Here is a 23144-nt window from a genome sequence, read left to right as displayed (position 1 = left end):
AGCACAAGAGGGACATGTACCTATGATTTGTTTTAATAGGCTAACAAAGGACCCTGTTCCAACAAGTTAGGTTGAGGCTTCCACTACAAAGACACTCAGGGTTTTCTGGGAAAATGTCATGCCTCCATGATTTTTAGATATTCATGTGGGTTGATTCAGTGTCCCCTCCTATTCCAGGTGTCATGTTACAAGAGTCATAGCTAACTTACAGTGAAAAATTTTAATATCACATTGTGTGGGTAGTGTGCGGTGGACGGACCTCACAAATGACACAATTTCATGCAAAATGAACATAAGACACCTCATCTTCTTGTCACTGGTAAGAATGTATCTTTGCTCTTTTGCTTCTCAAATGAAGGCGACTTTTTTGACACAATTTCGATCTATAGTGTACTTCTATCTGAAGATAAAAATCAACATAAAGAGAAAAAAGATCTGGTTTATGTTATGTCTTAGTTTGGAATTTTCACTGTGCTGTTTTAATGATCCTGTCCATGCTGAGAGTTTACTACATTGTTCCTGTGTTGGTGCATTAACTGCATAAAATGTATTTAGCAACGAATATACTAATGGCAAATGTAGGTCATATCTGAGAAAATATGCATATAATGCAGTAACACACTTTTCAATAAAATGAAAAGTGTGTAGATTGAGACAGCAATTCATATTTTCTGGACCAAAATCAAGATGTATTTATGTAATAATGTGCAGTTTCTGGAAGTTCAGTCATCCTTCGCAGACATTTTGCAGCGACAAAAGAGAAACTGGATCATAGACACTTTCACTATTGATGAGGCTTACACTGGTCCTTTCCCATACAATGTCGGCCAAGTGAGTATTCATATAGCCTTTTAAAATGCACATTTCAACGAACATAAAATGAAACCAACATTTCCCGTCTTTGAATTCAGATTAAAGTAGAAAACAACTACACCAACTTTGAAATTCATGGTCAAGGAGTTGAGTTGGAACCTTATGGATTGCTAAGTATCAACTCATATTCTGGAATTCTTACTGTTCAGGAAGCTGTGGACTGCGAGAAATTTGATTTTTTAAAGGTTAGAAAAAAAAGTTTTCAGTGATTATATTATTTTGGGTGGGCTGTAAGAAAATATCTTACGTATGTTCTGTCTGTCTAATAATTGTTGTCTTTGCAGGTGAAATTTAAGGCTCAAAATAGAGAAAACAAAGAAGTTGTACAGTTGGGTGTTCTGATTACCGTCATCGATTCAAATGATAACCCCCCAAGATTTTCCCAAGATTCATATGAGATCACTGTCAAAGAATCAACACTACAAGGTAAGATTTATCATTTTAAACGGTTATTTTGATGCTATGTGATTAGATTTTTGTTTCTATTTGTGAAATCAACATAAATCCCCTCCATTGTTGTTTTATTGACAGGCTTTGATTTAATTAGTCTGCAAGCCACAGATGTGGACAGAAGTGAGGATAACAACAACTTTACTCTTCAAATAGTCTCGGTTGATCCCAAACCTCAAGACTTGGAGTTCTACTTAAAACAAATGGCTGATGTTGGGACCATTTGGTTTAAAGGATGCTTGGACTATGAGGTAAGAGTGTTTTATATTGTTAAAATGACAACAAAGAAAAAAAGAAATTTACAAGTAGAGGTGTTGTATCAATTACTATTCCTACAATCCAACCAGATCAATCTGTTGAGGCAAATTGTTAATCTAATTGACCTATATCATTATAAAATCATCTCAAAATGAAAGATTTAAAAAATATCCATATTGGAAAATACCATTTGGATTGAGGCACGGCAGTTTTATTTTATTATAGTGTTAAAAAACAACCAAGTGTCTTCACAGCAGACAACACACATGTGATGTAGCAAAAAATGATTAAGCCATCATTTCAGTCCAAAGTATGAAAACCATTTGAATTAAGCAAAGACATGTGACCATACAGCGTGGTAGAATGTTTTAAGAATGTTCCCTTTGTATTATTTTGATGGGGAAAAACAACAGTGGACTGAACTTTAGGAAACTAAAATGCCAATGGATTTCCCATTAAAGCTTGTTTTTTTCTTTGTTTGTTGTTACACATACCGTATTTAATTTACATTTGATTATCTTGTAAGAAAAACAAAGAATCTGAAATAAAATCACCTGCACTGTTCAGTACCCAGGTATTCACCTCTGAGTCACATTGGTTGAATTTTAGGCTAAAGATGTCCTTGGTCCATTTTGAGTCAGTGAATCAGATCAAATGGGATTGTTCAAACATAAACAATATTAACTATGGATTATATCAGAAACTTCTAATTTTTGATGAATCTAATCATTGTGAAAATGAATTATTACATTCCTATTCACAACGAATATTCCTCTTTAAAGAAGGGCAAACAGTCCTAATACTATTTTTTCTGTTCTGAACTTCTGGTAAAGTCAAAATATTTTGTTAGAATAAGCAAAAAAATAATTATCAGACAGAGTCCACTGCTACGCAAATAGTCATTCTAATATTCTATTATGATTATGTATATAACTTACCAGAAAGCAAAGAAATACACCATTATAGTGGAAGCCAAAGATAGTGGAAATCCAAAGCCTTTATCCAGCACCTGCAAGGTCATAATCAACATTGAAGATGGAAACAACCACCTCCCTGTGATTACAAAACAAACAGTAAGACATGCATTTTTAGACCTGGTATTTTTGGTAACAGCCGACTTTAACATGTGATTTGCAGTATTCTTTGGTGCTTTCTACCTTAGGACTCCAGGAAAGTTAAGGAAGGCGAGCAAAATGTCCTTGTTTCACGTCTAGAAGTTAAAGATGACGATGCCAAAGGTTCCAAAGCCTGGAAGGCAGAATACAGCATCCATGGAGACACAAATAACAACTTCAGAATCACCACTGACCCTGATACAAACGAGGGACTGCTGTATGTGCAAAAGGTACATTTTATCCATGTCAGCAATTAATTCAGTTGACCATGTCAATGTAAATAAATGCTGTTGGTTTTGAAATAGATAAATCAATGGTTCTTTCTATTGAGAGCATGACTTTTGAATGTCTTTAAGAAGTAAAATAGCTGACCTTCAGCAGCCCAGTTATGTCAACGATTCAACTAACATGTTAATTTAGTTTACCAGTTAATTAATAGTTGTCTATCAAATGGTTATAACTTGCTAAAAGATTTGTTAACAAGGTTGTAGTGCATGCTGCATTATTTTGTTTTCTTTTATAATGGAGGATTAGCTTTAGTTGTGGGAGAACACAAACATTTTGGCAGTGATCCTTAAACAGATTTTGTTTAAATCTTTTATTTCTGCTTTAATTCATAGTCAAAAATTGTTAGAGGTTGACCGTATGGAGCACCCAAACTACTAACCGGTTTCATCATCTGTTTGTGCCCAAGATTGAAATATATGAATATATGTTTTGAAGTACTGTACCTACTCTACTCTGTTAAAAGTGAACTGAAAACCAACTTTTATGTTTCTTTTTGTCTTCCAGCCTTTGGACTATGAAGAGGAGCCAATGAAGAACTTAACCATCACTGTAGAAAATGAGATCCCTTATTTCTCATGCAGAGTGGTGGCTAAATCAAATGATAGTCTTTGGAAAACAGATGTTATCACTGATGTCTTCTACACTGGGGCTGTCGATAAAAGTAGCACAAACAAACTACCACATTCACTCAGCTTTAGAGTAACAGTGGAAGTGGAGGACGTAAACGAACCCCCAGTCTTTGAGAAACCTGAGAAAAACATTTCTTTGAGTGAGAATGTTCAAGTTGGGAAGTATCTGGAGACCTTTACGGCTATAAATCATGATATCACAAAGTCAAAGGCAATTAGGTAAGACGTGATACAGTTTTCAGAGCTGAATTCCACGACTACATTGATTGCATTTCCTAATTGTAGTTTTTGAGACACTGTCAAGCAAAAGCAGATACATTTCAGCAAAAGCCATGATTTATTTTTGGCTCTCACCTGATTTAGATAACAACAGATCAATCTAAAGTTTATGACAATAAAAAGGGGAACATAGTTCACCAGCTCTAAATTTAAATCAGATGTGGCAGACCAAGGCAAAGCAAGAATAATCAGGGGAGTGGGTCTTATGAAACACTGATTTGGGTCAGGGTGTTCTGAAGGCCAAAGTTAGAAGTTTGATAGTGTCTTTTTTTTTTTAATCCAGATACCTTAAAGGGGAGGATCCAGCTAACTGGGTTACAGTGGACACCATCAGTGGAACCATTAAAACATTAAAAAACTTAGACCGGGAATCCCCTTTGGTTAAAAATGGTGTCTATGTAGTCACAATATGTGCAGTTGATGATGGTAAGAACCAGAGCACCACACTTGTACTTTATTACCATATTTCCTGCACCACAGAGCGCACTGGATAATAAGGCGCACCGTCAATGAATGGTCTATTTTTAAACTTGTGTCATATATATGGTACACCCAACTATAAAGCGCATTAACCAAGACAAAAGAGTCAGAGAAAAGTCCATCAGTCAGTCCGACATTATTGACTGAGTTCACAGTAACTCTAAAAATTATTTATGACACGCTACACAGTAGCCCCGTTAGAAACGCTTGCCGCATTAGCGTATTTAAATTCTCCCGTTCGCGCATCACTATTCATGTTTTTAAGTCAGTTTGTGGGCTCGACGTACAAAACACACTGTCAGCGTGTGCTGATAGTTAAACCGGTTAAACTTTGACCAATCAGGGTCTCGGATTTGGTAGTGATGCGTGGGTACTGTCCTTTTCAATACAGTGAAGTGTCAACCATACATATATTTTCATTTATCTGAAAAAAGATGGGGGGGGGGCGGGCGCCTGTGGCAATTTTCATGCGATTTGCACCGCTTCAACATTTCACACCAAGCCTCTTCAAACTGTGAGTACATGCGCTGGTATCAAGTAACGTCAGACCTGTGTGAACTCCGTATGCTAAAAGCGCATTCAAGAGCCTGCGATCAGTCCGTTCTTGAATTCCCCACACATGCCCACTGTGTACGAAGCTTTATAGTGCAGAAAATACAGTACACATTAGTTTTTTAAAATTGTATTACTCAAGCATGAACTTTCTTATTGTATGTGTATTCTTGATTTCCAGATGAACCCCCACAGACGAGCACTGCAACGCTCAGCATCTACATAGCAGATGAGAACGACAATCTTCCATACCTGGTTGTAAACCAAATGGACATGTGCCTTTCTGATAATCCCTCATTCAGCAACATCACAGCCTTAGACTTGGATGGGGATCCCTACAGTGGGCCTTTCAGGTTCAGTCTACTTGGGGATGTAAAGGACAAGTGGAGAGTTGAACCTGAGATAGGTCAGTCATTGCTATGACAAAGTCAAATGTTATCTTCAAAATAAGCTTGTTTAAACTTTCTCAATAATGTCACTAATGTCTAACAGCCTAAAAGAGATGATAGCTTTATTTCCGTTTTATGTCTCTGCACAGACTTTATTCTAACATGTATTTGTTTTGGGTGTACAGGATATTCTATAAATCTAGTGAATGAAGGCAAAGTTCATTCTGGATACTATGAGTTGCTGCTGGAAGTGTCTGATCTTCAAGGAAAGGCGGCTGTCAACAATCTGACAGTAACTGTGTGCGACTGTTTAGACCCCAGAAGGCCAAACTGTCTGACACGAAAAGCTACTAGACTCACAATAAGGGGAGGTCTCCTTGCAATCGTTTTTTTCTCCATGGTGCTAGTTGCAGGTGGGATTTCCAATGGAAATAATATATCTTTATTTTTTAAAGAAACATTTCATAAAATACATTAGCTAATTCAGAATTTTCCTCTTTCTGTAGGCATTCTTCTTTTTTCTCTCGTCTTTTCATGTAAGACAGAGAAGGTGTTACTTCCATTAGAGTTTTCTGAACAACGATTGATGCCCAGTAACATAGAGGAACCTGGAACTGACTGCAGGGTAAATTCCCCAATAGCCTGGATTTTAAGTGCTTAATATCACACACATTTAAACATACACAAGCGTCTATTGACAAAACGTATTGCGAAAAAGCAATATACTCAAAACTACAGATATATTTACAGGTGATGCCTCCACCAGTGCTGAAATGTGGGAAAAGAGAACAAACTGCAGTGAAGTCTCAAGATCAAACCGTGTTGATGAAACAAGTAAGTGTGGTAAGGAGCAACTGTTTGTGGCTCAGATAATAACAGTATAAAAAATTATTTTGTCACATCCTCTAATAATTGTGGACCCAATGCTCACAGATGAGCAACAACAACAATGCCATGACAACAACTGCAGTCAGTCCTGGAAGCTCTGAGAAGGGTTCAGAGTCCCAAAGTCAGATGTCTGTGAGTAAATATCAACGGGACATTAAAATATTGATGTTTGGTCAATTAAAAAAAACAGCAACAATAAGGCTGGCAACCTGTCCAAGATATCCCCTGCCTTCTCCCACAAATGGCCAGGATAGGCTCTGGCAGCCCCGTGACCCTGAAAGGGACAAAACGGATATAGAAGATGATGAATGAATGAATGAATGAATGAATGAATGAATGAATGAATGAATGAATGAATGAATTAATTAATTAATTAATTTTGTTTTTGCTCACTTTGAAATTTTTGTGGGGTTCTTTTTTGGTTAAAAATATTTGTTTTTCCCAGAAATTATGTCTGAGATATTTTGATGTATTTTTTTTATATTCATTTATCTATTTTCATCAAATTCAAGTGTCGCCGATCAAATCAAGCAATCAATCTCAAATTTGAAAGAGCTGCATCAAACCTTGGGTTATCACATCAGCAGCGGAAAGCATCCATTGATGGGGTACAATATTATCTCTCTCTGTTCACATACACATACATTGAAAAAAAAGATTTTAGAGCACTTACAGGAGAGATCCACTCTTGAATTCAATGATAGTTCAGAACAATAAGAGTAATAAAACAATGATATATTCTTTTAAAGGCAACAGTATTTGTATCATAATCCAAATTGCTTAATCATTTGTGTTGTTTATTTTTCCTTTTCTAGTCTAAACATCTGCAGAGAATGAATTCCAACTGTGGAGATTTTACAGGATGTCACCAAAAGGTATCTGGGAATTCTTTTTACATTCTTCTGAATTGTAATACTCCAATTACTAGAACCATAATTTTGTTTGAAAAAATGTTCCTTTAACAGGAAATTCTGTTGAAAAGGGCACTAATGACAATGATGGCTAATCAAAAGGCACCGAGCACGGAACTCTGTGATTATGAACCCCATGTGTTCTCTGAGGAGGGAGACTCAGAGCACAACTACGACCTTGATGATATCTCCATCCCTGAAGACTCCTCTGACACCGACTGGGACCTGGATAACCGGTTCAGTACTCTGGCATCCATAAGTATGCCCAGCAACATCACCATTCAACGCTGATCACTAAATGGCAGTAATGCATTTCACCCATCGGGTTGTTGGAACTCACAGAGCTGGCCACAACAGACGACGGGACAGCCTTTTTTTAATTTTTTTTTATTTACATTGTGAAGATGCTGTCCCTTCACCCTCACTGGATTCTAATGTATTCAGCATGAACATTTGCTGTTTCTGCTTTCTGCTAAGTCTTTGGTTTGCCAGCTGCTCTTTTTGTCCAAGGCTGACCTCTACAGGATGTCCACTGGGTGCACACAGAAGAGGATCAGCTGGGGGGTTTTACCTGCTCATCTTTCAATGGACTCACTAAACCATCAGCAGCTCTTTCCAGGTTTTATATGTGGTTTTGTTTCTGTTGTTCATGCCATTCTATATGTTGTGATGGGTGTTTAGTTGCTTTGTGTGTCTGTTTAGCCCATCAGTTATCCTGGTGCTGAACTCCCTCCCAATAAAGAGTTGATGCCAGAAAATAAATGGCTAGTGGATTATATGTTAAACAGATTAGAACTTCATGCCGGGATCTGTGTTAGTCCCAGCAAATGTCAGACATGTTGTGAACCCTGAAGATTGCTGCCTCCAGGTACCTGGTAATCCATTCACTAATTGAGTCATTTCTTCTATTTATAGACAGCCTTCTGGGTTTTCATCCTGGCTGGAGGGTTCAGCACAGAGCAACTTCACTAACATGAAATTTATTCTGTAGTTTTCTTTTTAATCCTAATTATATCCAATTAGCAAGTAAAACTGGACTTTGTTTACCAGTTATCACATTTTCTCCAAGAGGGTTCCTCAATACTGGAATACAGTGGGAACAGAGCTGCTTTATGTACTCCTAGGAAAAAGGCGTTTATGACATGACCTCTCATTCTACAGGTTAGGAGATCAGTAGGATAACAAATAGTCTAAGTCAGTATTTCCCAACCCTGGTATGTATTTCACCAGACCAGATACTGTATGTCTTGGGAATTTTGGTGAATATTCAGGAGTGAAATTTGGGTCGATACTTAAGGAAAGAAAAATCCTCATAATATAGATGTTTTTTCAGCCACAGGCTGGGTGTGTGTCTTGGTGTGTGTGTTTGGGTCCTACACACAGTTTGTATTTATTGGGGCATTTTCTTTTGGTTTAGGAACTTTTAGTACCTTTTGCAGTAACAGTATGGCTCTTCACACACTCTGTATGTTCTTGGGCCATAATGACAGCTGGGTTTCATGAAGGTCTATTATAAATTATCTTTTCACAATGCTTCTCAGTGTATTTTATAAACGTCTAGTACACATTTAGTAAATTATACTTGTTTCATAGAAGCGACGTGTTATTTGTAATAAAAAGTAATCAAATGTAATAACGTAACAACAGTAAATGGAAAGCAGTTTGTCACCAACAAAAACATTGATTTATACAAAAAAAGCACAATTACTGTCAAAATTAGTATTTTTAATAATAATTGAACACTCTTTCAGGTGCTATTTGTTAGGTTTTCCATGCCCGCAACCATCATATAACTCTCTGAGGTGGAGGATCAGCTCCTCTGTGTTTTCTCCAGTCAGCGCTGACACAGGGATGACCCTTTGGGTGACGCTGTTTTTGAGAATCTCTAGCTTTTCTCTGGCCTCGGGTAGGTCCATTTTGTTGGCTACAACAGCCTGAGGGCGCTGGGACAAGCCTGGGTCATACTTGTCCAATTCATAACACAAGTGTTGTAGCTGGGTCCAAGGCTCTGGGGCCGACAGATCCAGAACAAAGAGGAGGAAACGGCAGCGCTCTATGTGACGCAGGAAAGAGATTCCCAGGCCTCGATTTAAATGGGCCCCCCGAATGATGCCTGGGATATCTGCAACTGAGAACAGAAACACGTGAATCATTTTAACAAGTATACAAGCTGGAAATTGTTCAGAATGCTCCTGTAACTTTGAACAATTACCTGCAACTTGCTCGTGATCCCTGTACTGGACAATTCCCACATGTGGGTTGAGGGTTGTAAACGGATAAGCAGCGACAGCAGGCCTGGCATTGGAGATGGCTCTCAAAAGAGAAGACTTCCCAGCATTTGGAAAACCAATCTCAGAGTAGAAAGAAACAAGCAGCTCACTATATTTCTAATAGGTATTTCTATAATGTTGAAAACCTTTTCTTAAATCCCACTCCAATCATCTTTTGATCAATTGTAAAAGCATCTCCAGCGATCTTTTAATGATGATTATACCACTATTAGCCAAAACCTCCCATCATTCATCTATTTACATGCTCTCCCACTAGCTTACAGCCCCTCACAACCCCAACCTAACATAACCAGTGTAACAAAAATGGCAAACAATATCAGAGCTATCCAGCCGTATGGTTTTGAACCAGATGCCAGTTCAGACAAAAAAAACAAAAACATTCATGGATCATAGTTATTTGAATAAAGAAATACTCAGAAATGCTTATTTTAGCTTAATTTTCTTCAAATATGTCCTCCATCATCTGAAAAATCTCTCAAGAACATGATAAAAACACAATATTCACTAGAGTGAGCCGTTAAACCTCTCTTCAGAAGCAGAATATTAGCCTCACCAGTCCAGCATGGGCCATGGTGCGCAGCTCTAGTTGAAGGACGCGCTCCTGTCCGTCCATACCTGGGGTCGCTGTCATGGGGGCGCGGTTTTCGTTTGTCAGAAAAAAACGATTTCCTTTCCCTCCGGTCCCTCCAAACGCAGCCAAAAACTCCTGGCCGTGCTCGGCAAGATCCGCTACGGTGTTACCCAGCTCCTTCACCACCGTTCCTAAAGGCACCTTTCATGAAAGGAATACTTATGTCAGGACAGTTTTAGCATGCATTAAATGATAAAAAGTACAGACTCACAGAAATGTATGTTGTTTTGCCATTTCGACCGTAGCAATTCTTGCTGCCTCCGGCTTCCCCATTGTCTCCCTTGTAGACCGGAACCACCTGTGCCAAGGATTTCACAAATCTGTCAGCTGAAAAAATAAAGAATTGAGATATGTTTCAACAAAAACGATGGCTCAGTAAGTGATTAGTTAAAATATATATCAACATTTTTCTCTCTCCAAATACCAGCCTAATACTGGCTGGTATGGAAAAAACTAAAAACTGAAAATGAAAGAATTAGAAAATCTGTTTGTATTATGACACCTTTTATAATTATATTTCCTCCATCGCCTCCATTTCCTCCGTCTGGTCCCCCCCACTCTTTCCGAGGTTCGCTGTGAAAGCTGCAGGAGCCTTTACCTCCAGAACCGGCCACCAGCTTCACACGGCGATGGTCCACGAAGTGGCGGGTCTGTGGATCAACGTTTTACCCAAAAGATGTCAAACATCTACAAAGCTATTGATGCAGACAGCAGCTACTGATTAAGACTATTATAATAAAATAGAAAAATTTGGAGGAAAAAAATAAATTTTGAGTTTTTTTAATCATAATTTTCCTTTTTTTTTTTTTTTTTTGGAACATAAGGATGTTGTGGCAATTCTTTATAAAATTGTCTCATAAATTGTTTTGTTTAAAGGTTGAGCAGCCTTGTCCTCGTGCAGACATGTATGACCTGAAAGAGCATCAGCTCAGTTAAACTCACTAGGAAATGTGTGGGACAGCTTACTACGTCGATGAACATCAGACACATACCAGCTTCTTCTCAGACATCTCCCTCTTCTTGTGGCTAGTTTGGGGGACTTTAGCAGATGATAGGATTGTTGTGGAGGTGCTGACGTCCCTCACGCGGATGGCTGCCACCCCCCACAGTAACGAAACAGCACATCTCACATTTAACCAGCTCAACGCGTCTTTTCGAACCACTTCGTCCAAGTTAAATCTCGAAAGTGTCTCGGCGGAGGCCAAATGGGATAAGGCAACTTTCCGAAACAAGGTCAGCATCATGCCGGTTACACGTAAGCTAACCCACGGATGTTAATTAACCATTCATAAAAACATGTCGCTAAAGCAAATAAGACAATTATATATGGGGAAAATGACTGATGTGTGGTTTACACTAAACATACGATTATTGCATTCGTTAAATATTACTAATAAAATAGTCAGTACAGGTAGGAGCCCCTCTAGAAGTTAGAATACAAATATGTTGCCAGTAGACATGCGCGTGTAACTACGGAATCCACAAAGGTACAATTTTCCATTTCTTCTGGTTTTATTGATGTTAGTATTGGCCTTATGAGCGCACCACCGCCATCTACTGATCTGGAAGATAAAACAAAGAACTTTTCTATTTCACTGAAGTTTGGACATGATGGAAACTTCTCAAAATATGTCCGCGATATTGCTATTAATTTTTTCCCTTTTTTGTTGAAAGCAACATTTTTGTGATAATTATGTTGTGATTAAGACATTGCACTTCTTTATTCAATAAATAAATAAACAAACAAACTCTTTCTCTCTGGGAATATAGCTTTGTAATATACATTTTGCCAAGAGATACTAGCAAAAACCTTAAAATTAGTGTTGTAGCCTGCAGCTTTGAAATATATTATTGAAAATGAAAATGTTTTTTTTTTCATTTGAACACTTATTTTTTGCTGTTATAAATTTGGAAATGTCAGTGTTTGCTGCTTCTTTTATTCCTAATTTAATTTAAATTTCCAAAGAATATTTGAAAAACCTTTCTAACGAATAATTTAAAAATAAAGCACTTAAAGTAGTGAAATCCTCGTATTTTATCATTTTGACAAATGCACAAAGACCAAAAACCTGTCATTTTAATTATTATTTATAACAAGTAGTAACAAAAGACAGCAAAAAAAAAATCAGACATTTTGGTTTTACACACATGTAGATGACATTCATATTTGGGTTGATGCACATCAAACTCAACTCACTCTCCATTTCTAACAACTATAATTCAGACATACATGTGCAGATCCATACAAGTCATACAGGATCAACCATGAGAAGGTTAATTTATATAAATATGTAGAAGAGACTGTCCCATCAAACACGTGACACTTTAACAGAGTTGAGAGAACCCCACGATTGTCAGAGTTAAAAGGTACATAGTTCATCAGCTGTTTGACAGCCAGGTATTTCCTTTGCTTGATTAGCCCTGAAAATCGACTGACCCAGTTTTTTTTACCCTCAGAGGTAAGGTAGGTTTCAGGAAAATACTGCAAACCTGGACTTTAGCATTAGAGTTCATGAAGTGAGCAGAAAAACAGGTAAATTGTAACATTTGTTATGATCTAACCTCATTCCCTCTTATAATAAGTAATTTCTTTGACAGTGACCACAAACAGTCGTGCCTTAAAGTCACACAAACATCCACAAATTATTCTTAAAGATCACACAAATGAATACATTCAAGAAAATAATGTTTAGTATGTTAAGAGCTTTTAGAGATGAGCTTTCCATGGCTGTGCATCAACAGACGGAAATCATCGACCTGCAACATGACTGACTATTGCACTTGTTGAAGCTGAGGTGCTGTTCTCTTCCTGGCTTGTTTTGGCTTACAGACGAAAAATAGTCTGTAATGTACTACAATTTCACACGTAAGAAAAGTGTAAAAATAAAGAGCAAACAGATACATTTCAGTTTATTTATGAAGTGCCAACTGACATTAAAGTGCAGAATAAACTAAAAAACACACTCAAAGTCATCAAATAAATATAAAACATAAAAGATGCTCATCAACGTGCCTTAAAGACCCACAGTTTTTGGTGTTCTTAACATGTTCTCGTGTTTTGTTTTTTTTAATGATGAAGGACATAAATTAAGAAAATGATGCGGAAAATGGCATTTCTGAGTATTTCTTTTATTTGGCTCAAAACTGTTCGGCTAGAGACTGCACTTTTGATATTTCTCACCATTTTTGTTGCACCGGGTATGTTAGGTTGGAGTTGTGAGGGTCTGTACTCTAGTGAAAGAGCTTGTAAACAGAGAGCTCTCAGTTATGGGTGGCAGGAAAGGGGACCGGGGTTGCCCTGCGCCAAAAATCACACCCACAACTCAGAGGTGAATTTCTGATGAACTCCTGCCGCTCTGCAGAAACTATGTCCTAGAAAACAACACAGGTTTTTTGACTTTGGCTAAAAAAGGCATTATCACTTCAACGCTTTTACAATAGATCAAAAGATGATCAGAGTGGGACTTTATTAACTACTATAAACCCTTTTTGAAACTATTCAAAAAAAACACCAAGTGTCCCGACTACAGAGTCTTTTCATTGCAGCTGCGACCCTATAACACAGATGAAAGCATCACACTCATTTTGTTCTAATTACAATGCTGATTAATGGCAGGAAGATAAATCTAATGCAGCTAGATCCTCTAATTCACATCCGACTGGAGTCCATTATCGACGGGTCATTCCATCTCACATTTTCTTCCAACAACAAAACTCAGCAGAGCCTCACGGCTGATAATTCCCAAACTGACCCTGGAAAAACACCAACAAATTAGTTGAAAGTTGCATCCACTGGAACGTTTGTCCTTTCTTTTTTATGTCCCAGGATATATTTGAAAGTTCAGAAATGTTCCTTATTTCAACATTCAACTCTTGTTCTTTTTTAAATATTAGAATTTCAGATAAAAAAGAGACCACAAGGCTGCAAATCATTGAAAGTACGGGCAAAAAGCGATTTTATTGTTTTATAAATAGCACAATCAAATTAATCCTCAACTGCAAATAATAATCTGTATTTTCATGCGTGTTTGATGGGAGTTACCTGATCATACGAGTATGGCCTCTGGGTTTGAGCTCCCTGGGGTGTCCGATAGGATCCGTACTGTTGCTGATACTGGGAATACTGGGATGATCCTCCCTGCCCAGGACCTTTAATGCATGTTACTGTTTAGATTTGGTTTAATGCACAAACTATGACATCATATGTGCAACTCTCACCATATCCCTGTGGCTGCCCACTGTAGCCTTGCTGTGAGGAGTACTGCTGTTGACTGAAGGGGTGCTGCTGCCCTGAACCCTGTTGGTACTGGCCGTGCTGCTGACTGTACTGCGTGTTACCTGAACAAGTACGGTGGTGACTTTGTGTGTTTTTCCTTTAATTTTTTAACCACTTTCTGTGATTTTATTGGACTACACAAAGAAAAGCGCAGGGAAAAACTGCAGATGAAGAAAAAAAAAACAGTATAAAGAATCTCTACCTCCTTCATAGTAATGCTGTGATGCTTCATCAAACGGCCTCTCATAGCCTTGTTCACCACTTGAGGAAGGCAGATATGAGTATTCCCCGTGACCTGTCAAGCACATGTTTAAACACCTGGAAAGCACCTCGACCGAACATAGACACAATGAAAGAACTAGAAATTCAAAAATGAAAAACAATACAATCACATAAACACATAAAATGATTCCCGATACATCAGAAATGTTGATCCAACAGAGGGGTCAGTATGGACACAACTTGCAGGAACTGATGATTTTAAATAAATGATGGCTTTGAGGAAGGGCTCAGGTTTCATCAGTGAATCTGGCTTCTCAGGCTGATCAGTCTGAGTGTGCTGAAAGGATAGAGCACAGTAAGAACCGTCTTTGAGACATATAGTAAGTGAAGATGCACTCACCATCAGCGTAATACTGCTGGTTTAAAGGTTCACTGGAGCTCTGAATGTGGCCGTACTGCTCTCCGTAGAACTCCTCCTGATCATAGTACGGCTGTGCAGATCCTGCAAGACACAGAAGGTGACGAAACCAGTTGGTTGCTCAGCTACACGCTAAGAGGACAGTAACTACTTTTTTCAAGATATTTGTACGTAATAATTATCACAGGGACGAATACTTATTTCAAAATGATAACCTGTGCAAAATGTAAATTCTAAAGGAAGAAATCGCAATCGTCATTACTAGTTTAGGGGTAAACTAAAGAGTCATCATCAAGACAAAATGTTCTCTGACTGTTCACATACATTCTTCCTCTTTATTGTTCATTTGGTATTTAACCAACAAAAACATCTTTGTAGTAGATGCAACAAAGAGTTACGCCGTTAACCTTTTCTTAAAAGTGAATGTCCTTGACAGTTTCCAGGGTGAGCTGTACCACAAAACACGGAGCTCTGCGATTCTATTAAACTATCCACGCTTCCGTAAGTAAATGAAAGACCCTGGCAACAGCCTGAAAACCAATCAGGACCCATTTATATCTAAAACAGGAAAAGCAGCTTCACAACCAGAAGTTCAGTCTGACGATCAAATGTACCAGTAATAGTATGAAGTGGGTAAACTGCTGTCCCACATTGGATTTACCATACTTTTGATATACTTTTGTTCATTTTATTGTATCTAAGGAATCAAGAGGAAAAAGCTCAGCTCAACAAAATGCGTTTCTGAATGTTATTCAGTACTCAAACACCCACTCTGATGAAAATTGAATTTTTGTGTCATTAACGTGTTCTTGTGGCATTTTTCTTTTCTTTTTTTTTTTAACTTGTTCTGTCCAACAGCTGAGCAAACAGATTAGAGCTGAAGGCTTTTTGTATTGGACAGGTTTTACTGTCACAAAAAGAGGTTATATAGCTTCGAGAACTTGTGGCATTTTTCTGATGATGGGGGATATCTATTGAGAAAATTGAGTTTAAAATTGTATTTCAGAGTATTTCTTCATTCAAATCGTTGTGAATCTGGAGCAAAGGAAAAAAATGCCTTTGGAAAAAGGTTGAAGCAGTGACGTTCAACTACAATCTGATGCATCGCTTGCAGACAACTAGATCCAAAGTGCGTCTTTGTTTTCCTGGTCCGAGCTGGCATCTGGATCCAAATTATATGCATGGAGAGCGCCGATATTGCTCGCCATTTTGTTGCAACAGTAATGTTATGTTTGGGTTGTGAGGGGCTGTAAGCTAGCAGGAGAGAGTGTAAACGGATGGATGTAGGGGAGGTCTTTTAATCATATCTAAAAGACCTCCATTAAAGCTCTTAAAATAGATCAAAAGATGATCAGAGTGGGTCTTTAAACACAACACCTAAAAAACTCTTTGAGCCAAATCCCTTCCTAAATTAAAATCAGGGCATCTTACCTTGTTGAGAAGAACAGAAAGATCCCACGGACCTCTGGGACATGACAGTGTTTCCTTGACTTCCCTGACTCATTAAGCCCCTGGCATGCTGTCCCTGATAATGCTGACCCCCAGCCTGAGCTGAGGAGCAGTGTGGAGCGGCAGACTGATGGTGCATCATGGAAGCTATAGGGAAGAGGATGGCTGTAACTGGGGGAAGGATCTCACTGACATGTCAGCATTCAGATCACAGCACTGTCACATCGGAAATTGACAGAAACCTTGAGGGAAAAAGAAAAGAAAAGCTGAAGAAAAATGTTCATGATGTTGATCACAAAAGAAAAAAAAGCTCTAGAAATTAGTGCATTAACATAAAAACGAATTCAATGAATAAATTAATATAGACGTTGAAGAAGTAAAGGGCTGCATTGGTGGTTCAGCACTTCCCTGATGAAGTGAATGTAGGGAAGAACTGGCAATAGCTCCTTATCCAAGCAAGCATCTTGAGAAAAAGGAGATCTGGTGTGAAGAATATCTTGCATGTCCTGTGGAGTGCTCATTTGATCGGCCAGAAAGTTTTTTGTTTTTTGAAGTTCCACTCCAATCATCTTTTGATCTGTTGTAAAAGTGTCCCCAGTGGTCTTTGCACCGTAATTAAACCGTTTTGGGGGATATTTAAAAAACCTGTCTTGTTTTCTACAACGTTTTCAACCTAAATTAATACTAGGAAGCACAATTTCAGTTTCATGTTCTTAACATTTGTCCACCAGCATGAGAAAAATGCAACAAGAACAACAGGTTTTTCCTGGAGTGTGTCTTTAAATAATCTTGTTGATTTCTTAAAATACGAGTATTTTATAATTTAGAAAACAACAACTTGTTGATTTCTAAAAATGTAAGCTCCTCAACACCTGGCTTGAATGCTCAAGTTGCTGTTGGAGGTGGAGGAGGAAGATGATGAGACCCAGGTCATTGGATCAAGTGGAGGAGAGGCCTGTGTAGCTGCAGCAAGAGGCCTCGCTGCTATAGCTGCTGCTGAAGATAAGAGCCAAACGCATCTGACCAGAATGCTGCTGCATAAGAGTCAAAGTCCCACATTCACTTCACGGAGGTGAAAATGGCTTTAATTGGGGAAATTTCAGGGGTAAAATGCAAGGAATAGCTGCTAACAAGCATTTTTTTTTTTTATCACAGCAGCATTGAGTTGGCAGGCATGATAGAAAACAGCAGCACTGGTAAGGATGGTACAAAAAGGCCACAAAAAACAGTCTGGATTAAATTAACAAGCAGGTCACATGATGAAAATGGATTAAAAATCAGAGCAAAAGCTAACATGCGCATGAACTCACCATTGCTCATTTGGGTTTGCATCATGGATGTGGGAGGCAATCCCATCACTATGTTATCATTAATGTTACTTGCTCCATGTGCCCCACTCTGGCCAACAGACATACAGGACGTAGGAGGCTAAAAGGGAAGGTATATACTGCATAATTTGCAGTAGTAATCAAATTTTTCCTCCTTTGTGTTGCTAATATTTCCATATTTAAGCTTTTGAAATAGTCTGCTGCATTCACCATGAAGTCAAGAAACTTACAGCAGGAAGCAGTGACTGTAGGTTCTGATTGGAACCAGCGATTGTGGCCAAATAAACAAGATTCCTGTGCAGGATCTGCTGATACCTGCCAACGAAGGAAGCACTTTGACTTTAAAGACAGATAATATGTGTTATGAAGTTTAAAAGAATAACTTACTGTGTGCATTCAGCTTTTTTTCCTTTGCTTTGGTAATCCATAATGCATTGTATTAAATGATGATTTTCATCCAGCATCTTTGGGAGAGATAAAACATTTTAGTAGGCAGTTTCATGGACAACCTAAATGATATAACATATATGTGCATCATTAGTCATTGTCAGACTTTCATGGAATTCAAAGACAAACTTTATGGCATCTATAATACAGTTTATTGTATCTTATTTACGGAGATTTTCTTGACTTAAGCCTTTTTGAACATTTATATGTTAATTTAGGGACATTGTATATTAATGAACATTAAAAAACGTGTAAATACGCCAGATTTTGGCCATAGGCCAATTGCCGTCTGCATTTCCCTTGCAGATCGATGTAATTGAAGAAATAAAACAGATTTTAAGAGGAACAAACTACATATGATAATATAAAAAAGGTAAAAGACGGTAGAACTACAGTATAAAACTAAACCAAATGTGACATTTTAAAACTGTTAAGTCTGTTAAGTAATAAAATGCTCTGATTCCTGGTCATTTGGGAAAAGACCTTTGAAGCTACAGTTTCAATTGTTTTCAAAGATGACAAAATTTGTACTTTTTCTTATTTCATTGGGTAATGTGAAAGCTGAATCCTGGTAAAACAGACCATTTTTTGAGAAAGATGTTTGTCTGATTCAGAGCTTACAGACACCTCTAACAATGGCTTGAGTTACTCTTGAAGACCCCCTATAACAAGGGTGACTCGAGGGTCGGCCTCCTACTGTTTTTGTTTTTGTTTTGTTTCCATAAATCCTGCCTTATCTGCTGCTGATTACCTGGATCAGGTGTATTTATCTTCAATGGCCAGTTGGTTGGAAAACTTGTTGGACACCGGTCCTCTAGGCCTGGATTGTGTTTAATGAATCCCTAGTCATTTAGCAGTGGAGGGGCTAAACCAAGAAGTACCTTATTCACCAGATAGGCTGATTTAAAGCATTTAAAATGATTACCATTTAGCCGTTTGTATTTGTCAATAATAAAGAATTGCGTTTCTCATCCAGGATTTTCAATGATTTTTTCAACTGGAAAGTAGGAGCAAGCAAATTACGACGGAGTATTAGGGCCACCAAAAAAAAAAAATTAGAGCCACCAAAAAAAAAAAAAAAAAGTAAAATTACGAGATTTTATCTCGTAAATTTAGGAGATAAAAACTCGTAAATTTACGACTTTTTATCTCATACATTTACGACTTAAAATCTCATAAATTTACGAGAAAAAAGTCGTAGATTAAGGAAAAAACACCGAAGTTGTCCGTTTATCGGAACCTAGCTTGAAGATGAAGTATGTGGAGCCTTTTGTGAAGCTTCATTTCCGGATTATTATAGGTGTAAAACAAAGAGATTCTGAACCTTTTGGCGACTCAAAATCAGATTAGTTTCCGTGTAGCAGTCTTTCCGGGGTTCAGTGTCAGTAAAGCGGAGTTTAATATGTAAAATAAGGAGCTCAGAGACACGTTTGGGTGTAGACAATCGCTGCAGCCTTTATTCTCCTTTTCATTCACATATCCTGAAGTTCATTTGTCTCATTACGTCATGAACCTGTCATCCCAACACCAATGCGGAAGTAAACAGTCTTACAAACGCCCCCTCCTGCAGATGAAATGTCCGTTTCAGCATAAAACAATAAAGAGGAATGAAAATAGTGTTTTATATTGGCTTTGGAACGTTGAAAATGCCAAAAAAAAGGGCTCCTCCTTTTGTGTGACGGAAGCGTCACACAGACGTAGAGTCTTGTCTTTGGTGGAGAAAGGATTCAAGCGAACAGCTGCAGGGACACCGACGACGGCTTCATCGGGCTGCAGAGATCCTGCAAACCAACTATCAATAAATAAAACTTTAATGAATCGGAAATCAAACAAATGACCTTCCAGACATTTGGAACGTTATCAATAAACATTCAGCTCACCTGTTCAACAAAGTTTAGTCGGTCTGCTCTGCTGCTGCCCGGCGTTCACCTGCTGCTCTGCATGCTCACTTCCACTGTAATCTCCTAAATTTACGAGTTTTTATCTCCTAAATTTACAAGTTTTTATCTCCTAAATTTACGAGATAAAATCTCGTAATTTTACTTTTTTTTTTTTTGGTGGCTCTAAATTTTTTTTTTTTTGGTGGCCCTAATACGACGGAGTATTAGGGCCACCAAAAAAAAAAATTAGAGCCACCAAAAAAAAAAAAAAAGTAAAATTACGAGATTTTATCTCGTAAATTTAGGAGATAAAAACTCGTAAATTTACGACTTTTTATCTCATAAATTTACGACTTAAAATCTCATAAATTTACGAGAAAAAAGTCGTAGATCAAGGAAAAAACACCGAAGTTGTCCGTTTATCGGAACCTAGCTTGAAGATGAAGTATGTGGAGCCTTTTGTGAAGCTTCATTTCCGGATTATTATAGGTGTAAAACACTTTTAAAAGTTTGTTCTGACTATGGCAGAGACTTTGACATAAAATACAATCCCTCCAAAAGCAAAGTAATGATTGTAAGGACCAAAGACGACAGAAATGTAAACTTTCCTGTTTTTAAGCTTTGTGGAACGCCTCTGGAACAAACATCATCTATCAAATATCTTGGACATTTCATTACTGACGATTGGAGGGATGATAGAGACATTCAGAGACAGTACTGTAAACTCTATGCTCAGGCAAATATGCTGATGAGAAAATTCAGTGCATGTTCTCTTCAAGTGAAGTGTTCGCTGTTCAGAGCTTACTGCACTCCTCTGTATACGGCCCCTCTTTGGTGGAACTATGGACGTGGGACATTCCACAAATTCTTAGTGGCCTATAATGATGCTTTTAGGCTTCTGCTACAGGTGCCCAGGTGGTACAGAGCCAGTCAGCTGTTTGTGGACGCTCACATCCCCACCTGTGAAGCTCTACTGCGTAAGCTAACTTACAGCCTCATGGAACGCCTGGACAAATCTAAGAACTCAATTATCATGTCTCTGACTGATCCCAAAAGAAGCTCATGCCGCTACACTTCTGCCCTAAGGAAACACTGGATACAGCGATTATACTCTTTTTAAGTTATATCTTTTTACTTTTTATTATAAATACTGTATTTGTATCTTATGTTTTATTTTATTCTCTTTTCTTCCTATGGACCACCTGAGTCTGAAATAAAAGTTTGATAAAGAGATTCTGAACCTTTTGGCGACTCAAAATCAGATTAGTTTCCGTGTAGCAGTCTTTCCGGGGTTCAGTGTCAGTAAAGCGGAGTTTAATATGTAAAATAAGGAGCTCAGAGACACGTTTGGGTGTAGACAATCGCTGCAGCCTTTATTCTCCTTTTCATTCACATATCCTGAAGTTCATTTGTCTCATTACGTCATGAACCTGTCATCCCAACACCAATGCGGAAGTAAACAGTCTTACAAACGCCCCCTCCTGCAGATGAAATGTCCGTTTCAGCATAAAACAATAAAGAGGAATGAAAATAGTGTTTTATATTGGCTTTGGAACGTTGAAAATGCCAAAAAAAAGGGCTCCTCCTTTTGTGTGACGGAAGCGTCACACAGACGTAGAGTCTTGTCTTTGGTGGAGAAAGGATTCAAGCGAACAGCTGCAGGGACACCGACGACGGCTTCATCGGGCTGCAGAGATCCTGCAAACCAACCATCAATAAATAAAACTTTAATGAATCGGAAATCAAACAAATGACCTTCCAGACATTTGGAACGTTATCAATAAACATTCAGCTCACCTGTTCAACAAAGTTTAGTCGGTCTTCTCTGCGGCTGCACGGCGTTCACCTGCTGCTCTGCATGCTCACTTCCACTGTAATCTCCTAAAATTACGAGTTTTTTTCTCCTAAATTTACGAGTTTTTATCTCCTAAATTTACGAGATAAAATCTCGTAATTTTACTTTTTTTTTTTTGGTGGCTCTAATTTTTTATTTTTTTTTGTGGCCCTAATACTCCGTCGTAAGCAAATAACAAAATACTGATGCAATTATTTATACGGTATAGAATATTTGCATGTAAATTAGTGTGTGTGTGTGTGTGTGTGTGTGTGTGTGTGTGTGTGTGTGTGTGTGTGTGTGTGTGTGTGTGTGTGTGTGTGTGTGTATATATATATATATATATATATATATATATATATATATATAAAATAAAGCAAAGAAATACATAAACAATCATGTTTAAAGGACATCTAAAAGTTGTTGTTCTGCATGTAAAAATGTAAGAGCTAGTATGTGTTCAACAATCAAGGTTAGAATCAATTCCGTTTTACTTTATTCTCTCTCTAATTCATATGAGCATTTTTAAATGGAACGTTTGAATTAACCATATTAGGTTACATTTTCTAAAAACATAAGCTGGTTGCAGGCTGAGAATTTTAGAAATAACTAGTTTGCAAGTGCACATCGTTGACAGTCATCACACAACTTTTGGGACTTCATGCATTAGGCTACAGGCTAGAAACTGTCTGAAATATTGATTTGTTGTTAAGGCAGCTTACAAGAGATAAAAAAATACACACGGCCGGTTGACAACCACAACAAAGCTGCTGTGCACGTAAAGAAGCTGCGATCTATTAACAAAGTCGTGAATGACAGAGGGATCCAGTCTGTTTACGTTCTGCATCACCACCTAGGCGTTGTTCTTTACGCACTGAAGCCTTAACTACCACTGTACCAGTTGCCATTTCCCTGATATTCAGATACTTTCCGTGCGCAAGGACGCAAATCACTTCCATCCTCACTTAAGTACTTACACGCAACTCCTATTTTTTCCCTACATTTACTTTTTTTTTACCTTCTGAATGGTCTGCGGTGTCATTTCCGCTTTACTCCTGGGGCGCACAGATGAAAACGCCACCGACATTTTATCATATGGAAAAAATAAAAAAGTGCTGCTTTTATTCTAATGATGAGCGCAGCCCTGTTTTGGGCTACATCGTTTTTCTGTTCGGGGGAGCCGTCAACAGAGTCTCTGTCGCAACCCTACCACCAAAAGGATAAATCACCCTTTTTTTATCTGAATATGGCTAAAT

General features: G+C 38.0%; 3 protein-coding genes across 7 annotated transcripts; 1 reads left to right on the top strand and 2 right to left on the bottom strand.

Annotated features, from left to right (window-relative positions):
- The first annotated feature begins 124 nt into the window (after positions 1 to 124).
- On the top strand, positions 125 to 8623 carry LOC105354410 (cadherin-like protein 26). Of its 3 annotated transcripts, none has more exons than XM_020704788.3 (17): positions 125 to 319; positions 712 to 831; positions 912 to 1058; positions 1158 to 1299; positions 1405 to 1574; positions 2523 to 2654; positions 2744 to 2926; positions 3489 to 3832; positions 4176 to 4318; positions 5106 to 5330; positions 5499 to 5726; positions 5820 to 5938; positions 6064 to 6156; positions 6247 to 6333; positions 6714 to 6809; positions 7017 to 7076; positions 7263 to 8623. In XM_020704788.3, exons 1-17 carry the CDS (start codon positions 287 to 289, stop codon positions 7401 to 7403), a joined length of 2463 nt encoding a protein of 820 aa, XP_020560447.1. In that variant the 5' UTR covers positions 125 to 286; the 3' UTR covers positions 7404 to 8623. The 3 variants fall into 3 exon arrangements, with proteins under 3 accessions (XP_020560447.1, XP_078805961.1, XP_011475620.1); XM_078949835.1 differs by having other exon boundaries at positions 126 to 319; positions 6064 to 6147; positions 7167 to 8623; XM_011477318.4 differs by having other exon boundaries at positions 126 to 319; positions 7167 to 8623.
- A 193-nt stretch (positions 8624 to 8816) lies between these two features.
- Positions 8817 to 11540, bottom strand: mtg2 (mitochondrial ribosome-associated GTPase 2). Its single transcript, XM_004070559.5, has 6 exons — positions 11027 to 11540; positions 10537 to 10684; positions 10246 to 10361; positions 9957 to 10175; positions 9325 to 9463; positions 8817 to 9240 (listed from the first exon to the last, which is right to left on the bottom strand). The coding sequence occupies exons 1-6, from the start codon at positions 11276 to 11278 to the stop codon at positions 8867 to 8869; spliced, it is 1248 nt and encodes a 415-aa protein (XP_004070607.1). The 5' UTR covers positions 11279 to 11540; the 3' UTR covers positions 8817 to 8866.
- Positions 11541 to 12101: 561 nt separating this feature from the next.
- On the bottom strand, positions 12102 to 23102 carry LOC101174593 (SS18L1 subunit of BAF chromatin remodeling complex). Of its 3 annotated transcripts, none has more exons than XM_078950418.1 (10): positions 22907 to 23102; positions 18115 to 18191; positions 17958 to 18066; positions 17710 to 17827; positions 16382 to 16546; positions 14933 to 15034; positions 14513 to 14605; positions 14253 to 14372; positions 14077 to 14183; positions 12102 to 13787 (listed from the first exon to the last, which is right to left on the bottom strand). In XM_078950418.1, the coding sequence occupies exons 1-10, from the start codon at positions 22973 to 22975 to the stop codon at positions 13761 to 13763; spliced, it is 987 nt and encodes a 328-aa protein (XP_078806544.1). In that variant the 5' UTR covers positions 22976 to 23102; the 3' UTR covers positions 12102 to 13760. The 3 variants fall into 3 exon arrangements, with proteins under 3 accessions (XP_078806544.1, XP_020560448.1, XP_078806545.1); XM_020704789.2 differs by having other exon boundaries at positions 17958 to 18042; positions 22907 to 23098; XM_078950419.1 differs by lacking the exon at positions 17710 to 17827 and having other exon boundaries at positions 17958 to 18042; positions 22907 to 23009.
- Between the last annotated feature and the right edge of the window lie 42 nt (positions 23103 to 23144).

This window comes from Oryzias latipes, chromosome 7, assembly GCF_053564925.1.
Source record: "Oryzias latipes strain Hd-rR chromosome 7, Olatipes_Hd-rR_3.1".
Lineage (NCBI taxonomy): Eukaryota > Metazoa > Chordata > Actinopteri > Beloniformes > Adrianichthyidae > Oryzias > Oryzias latipes.
The sequence above is the reverse complement of the archived record's forward strand: the minus strand, read 5'-3'. Positions and strand labels throughout refer to the sequence as shown.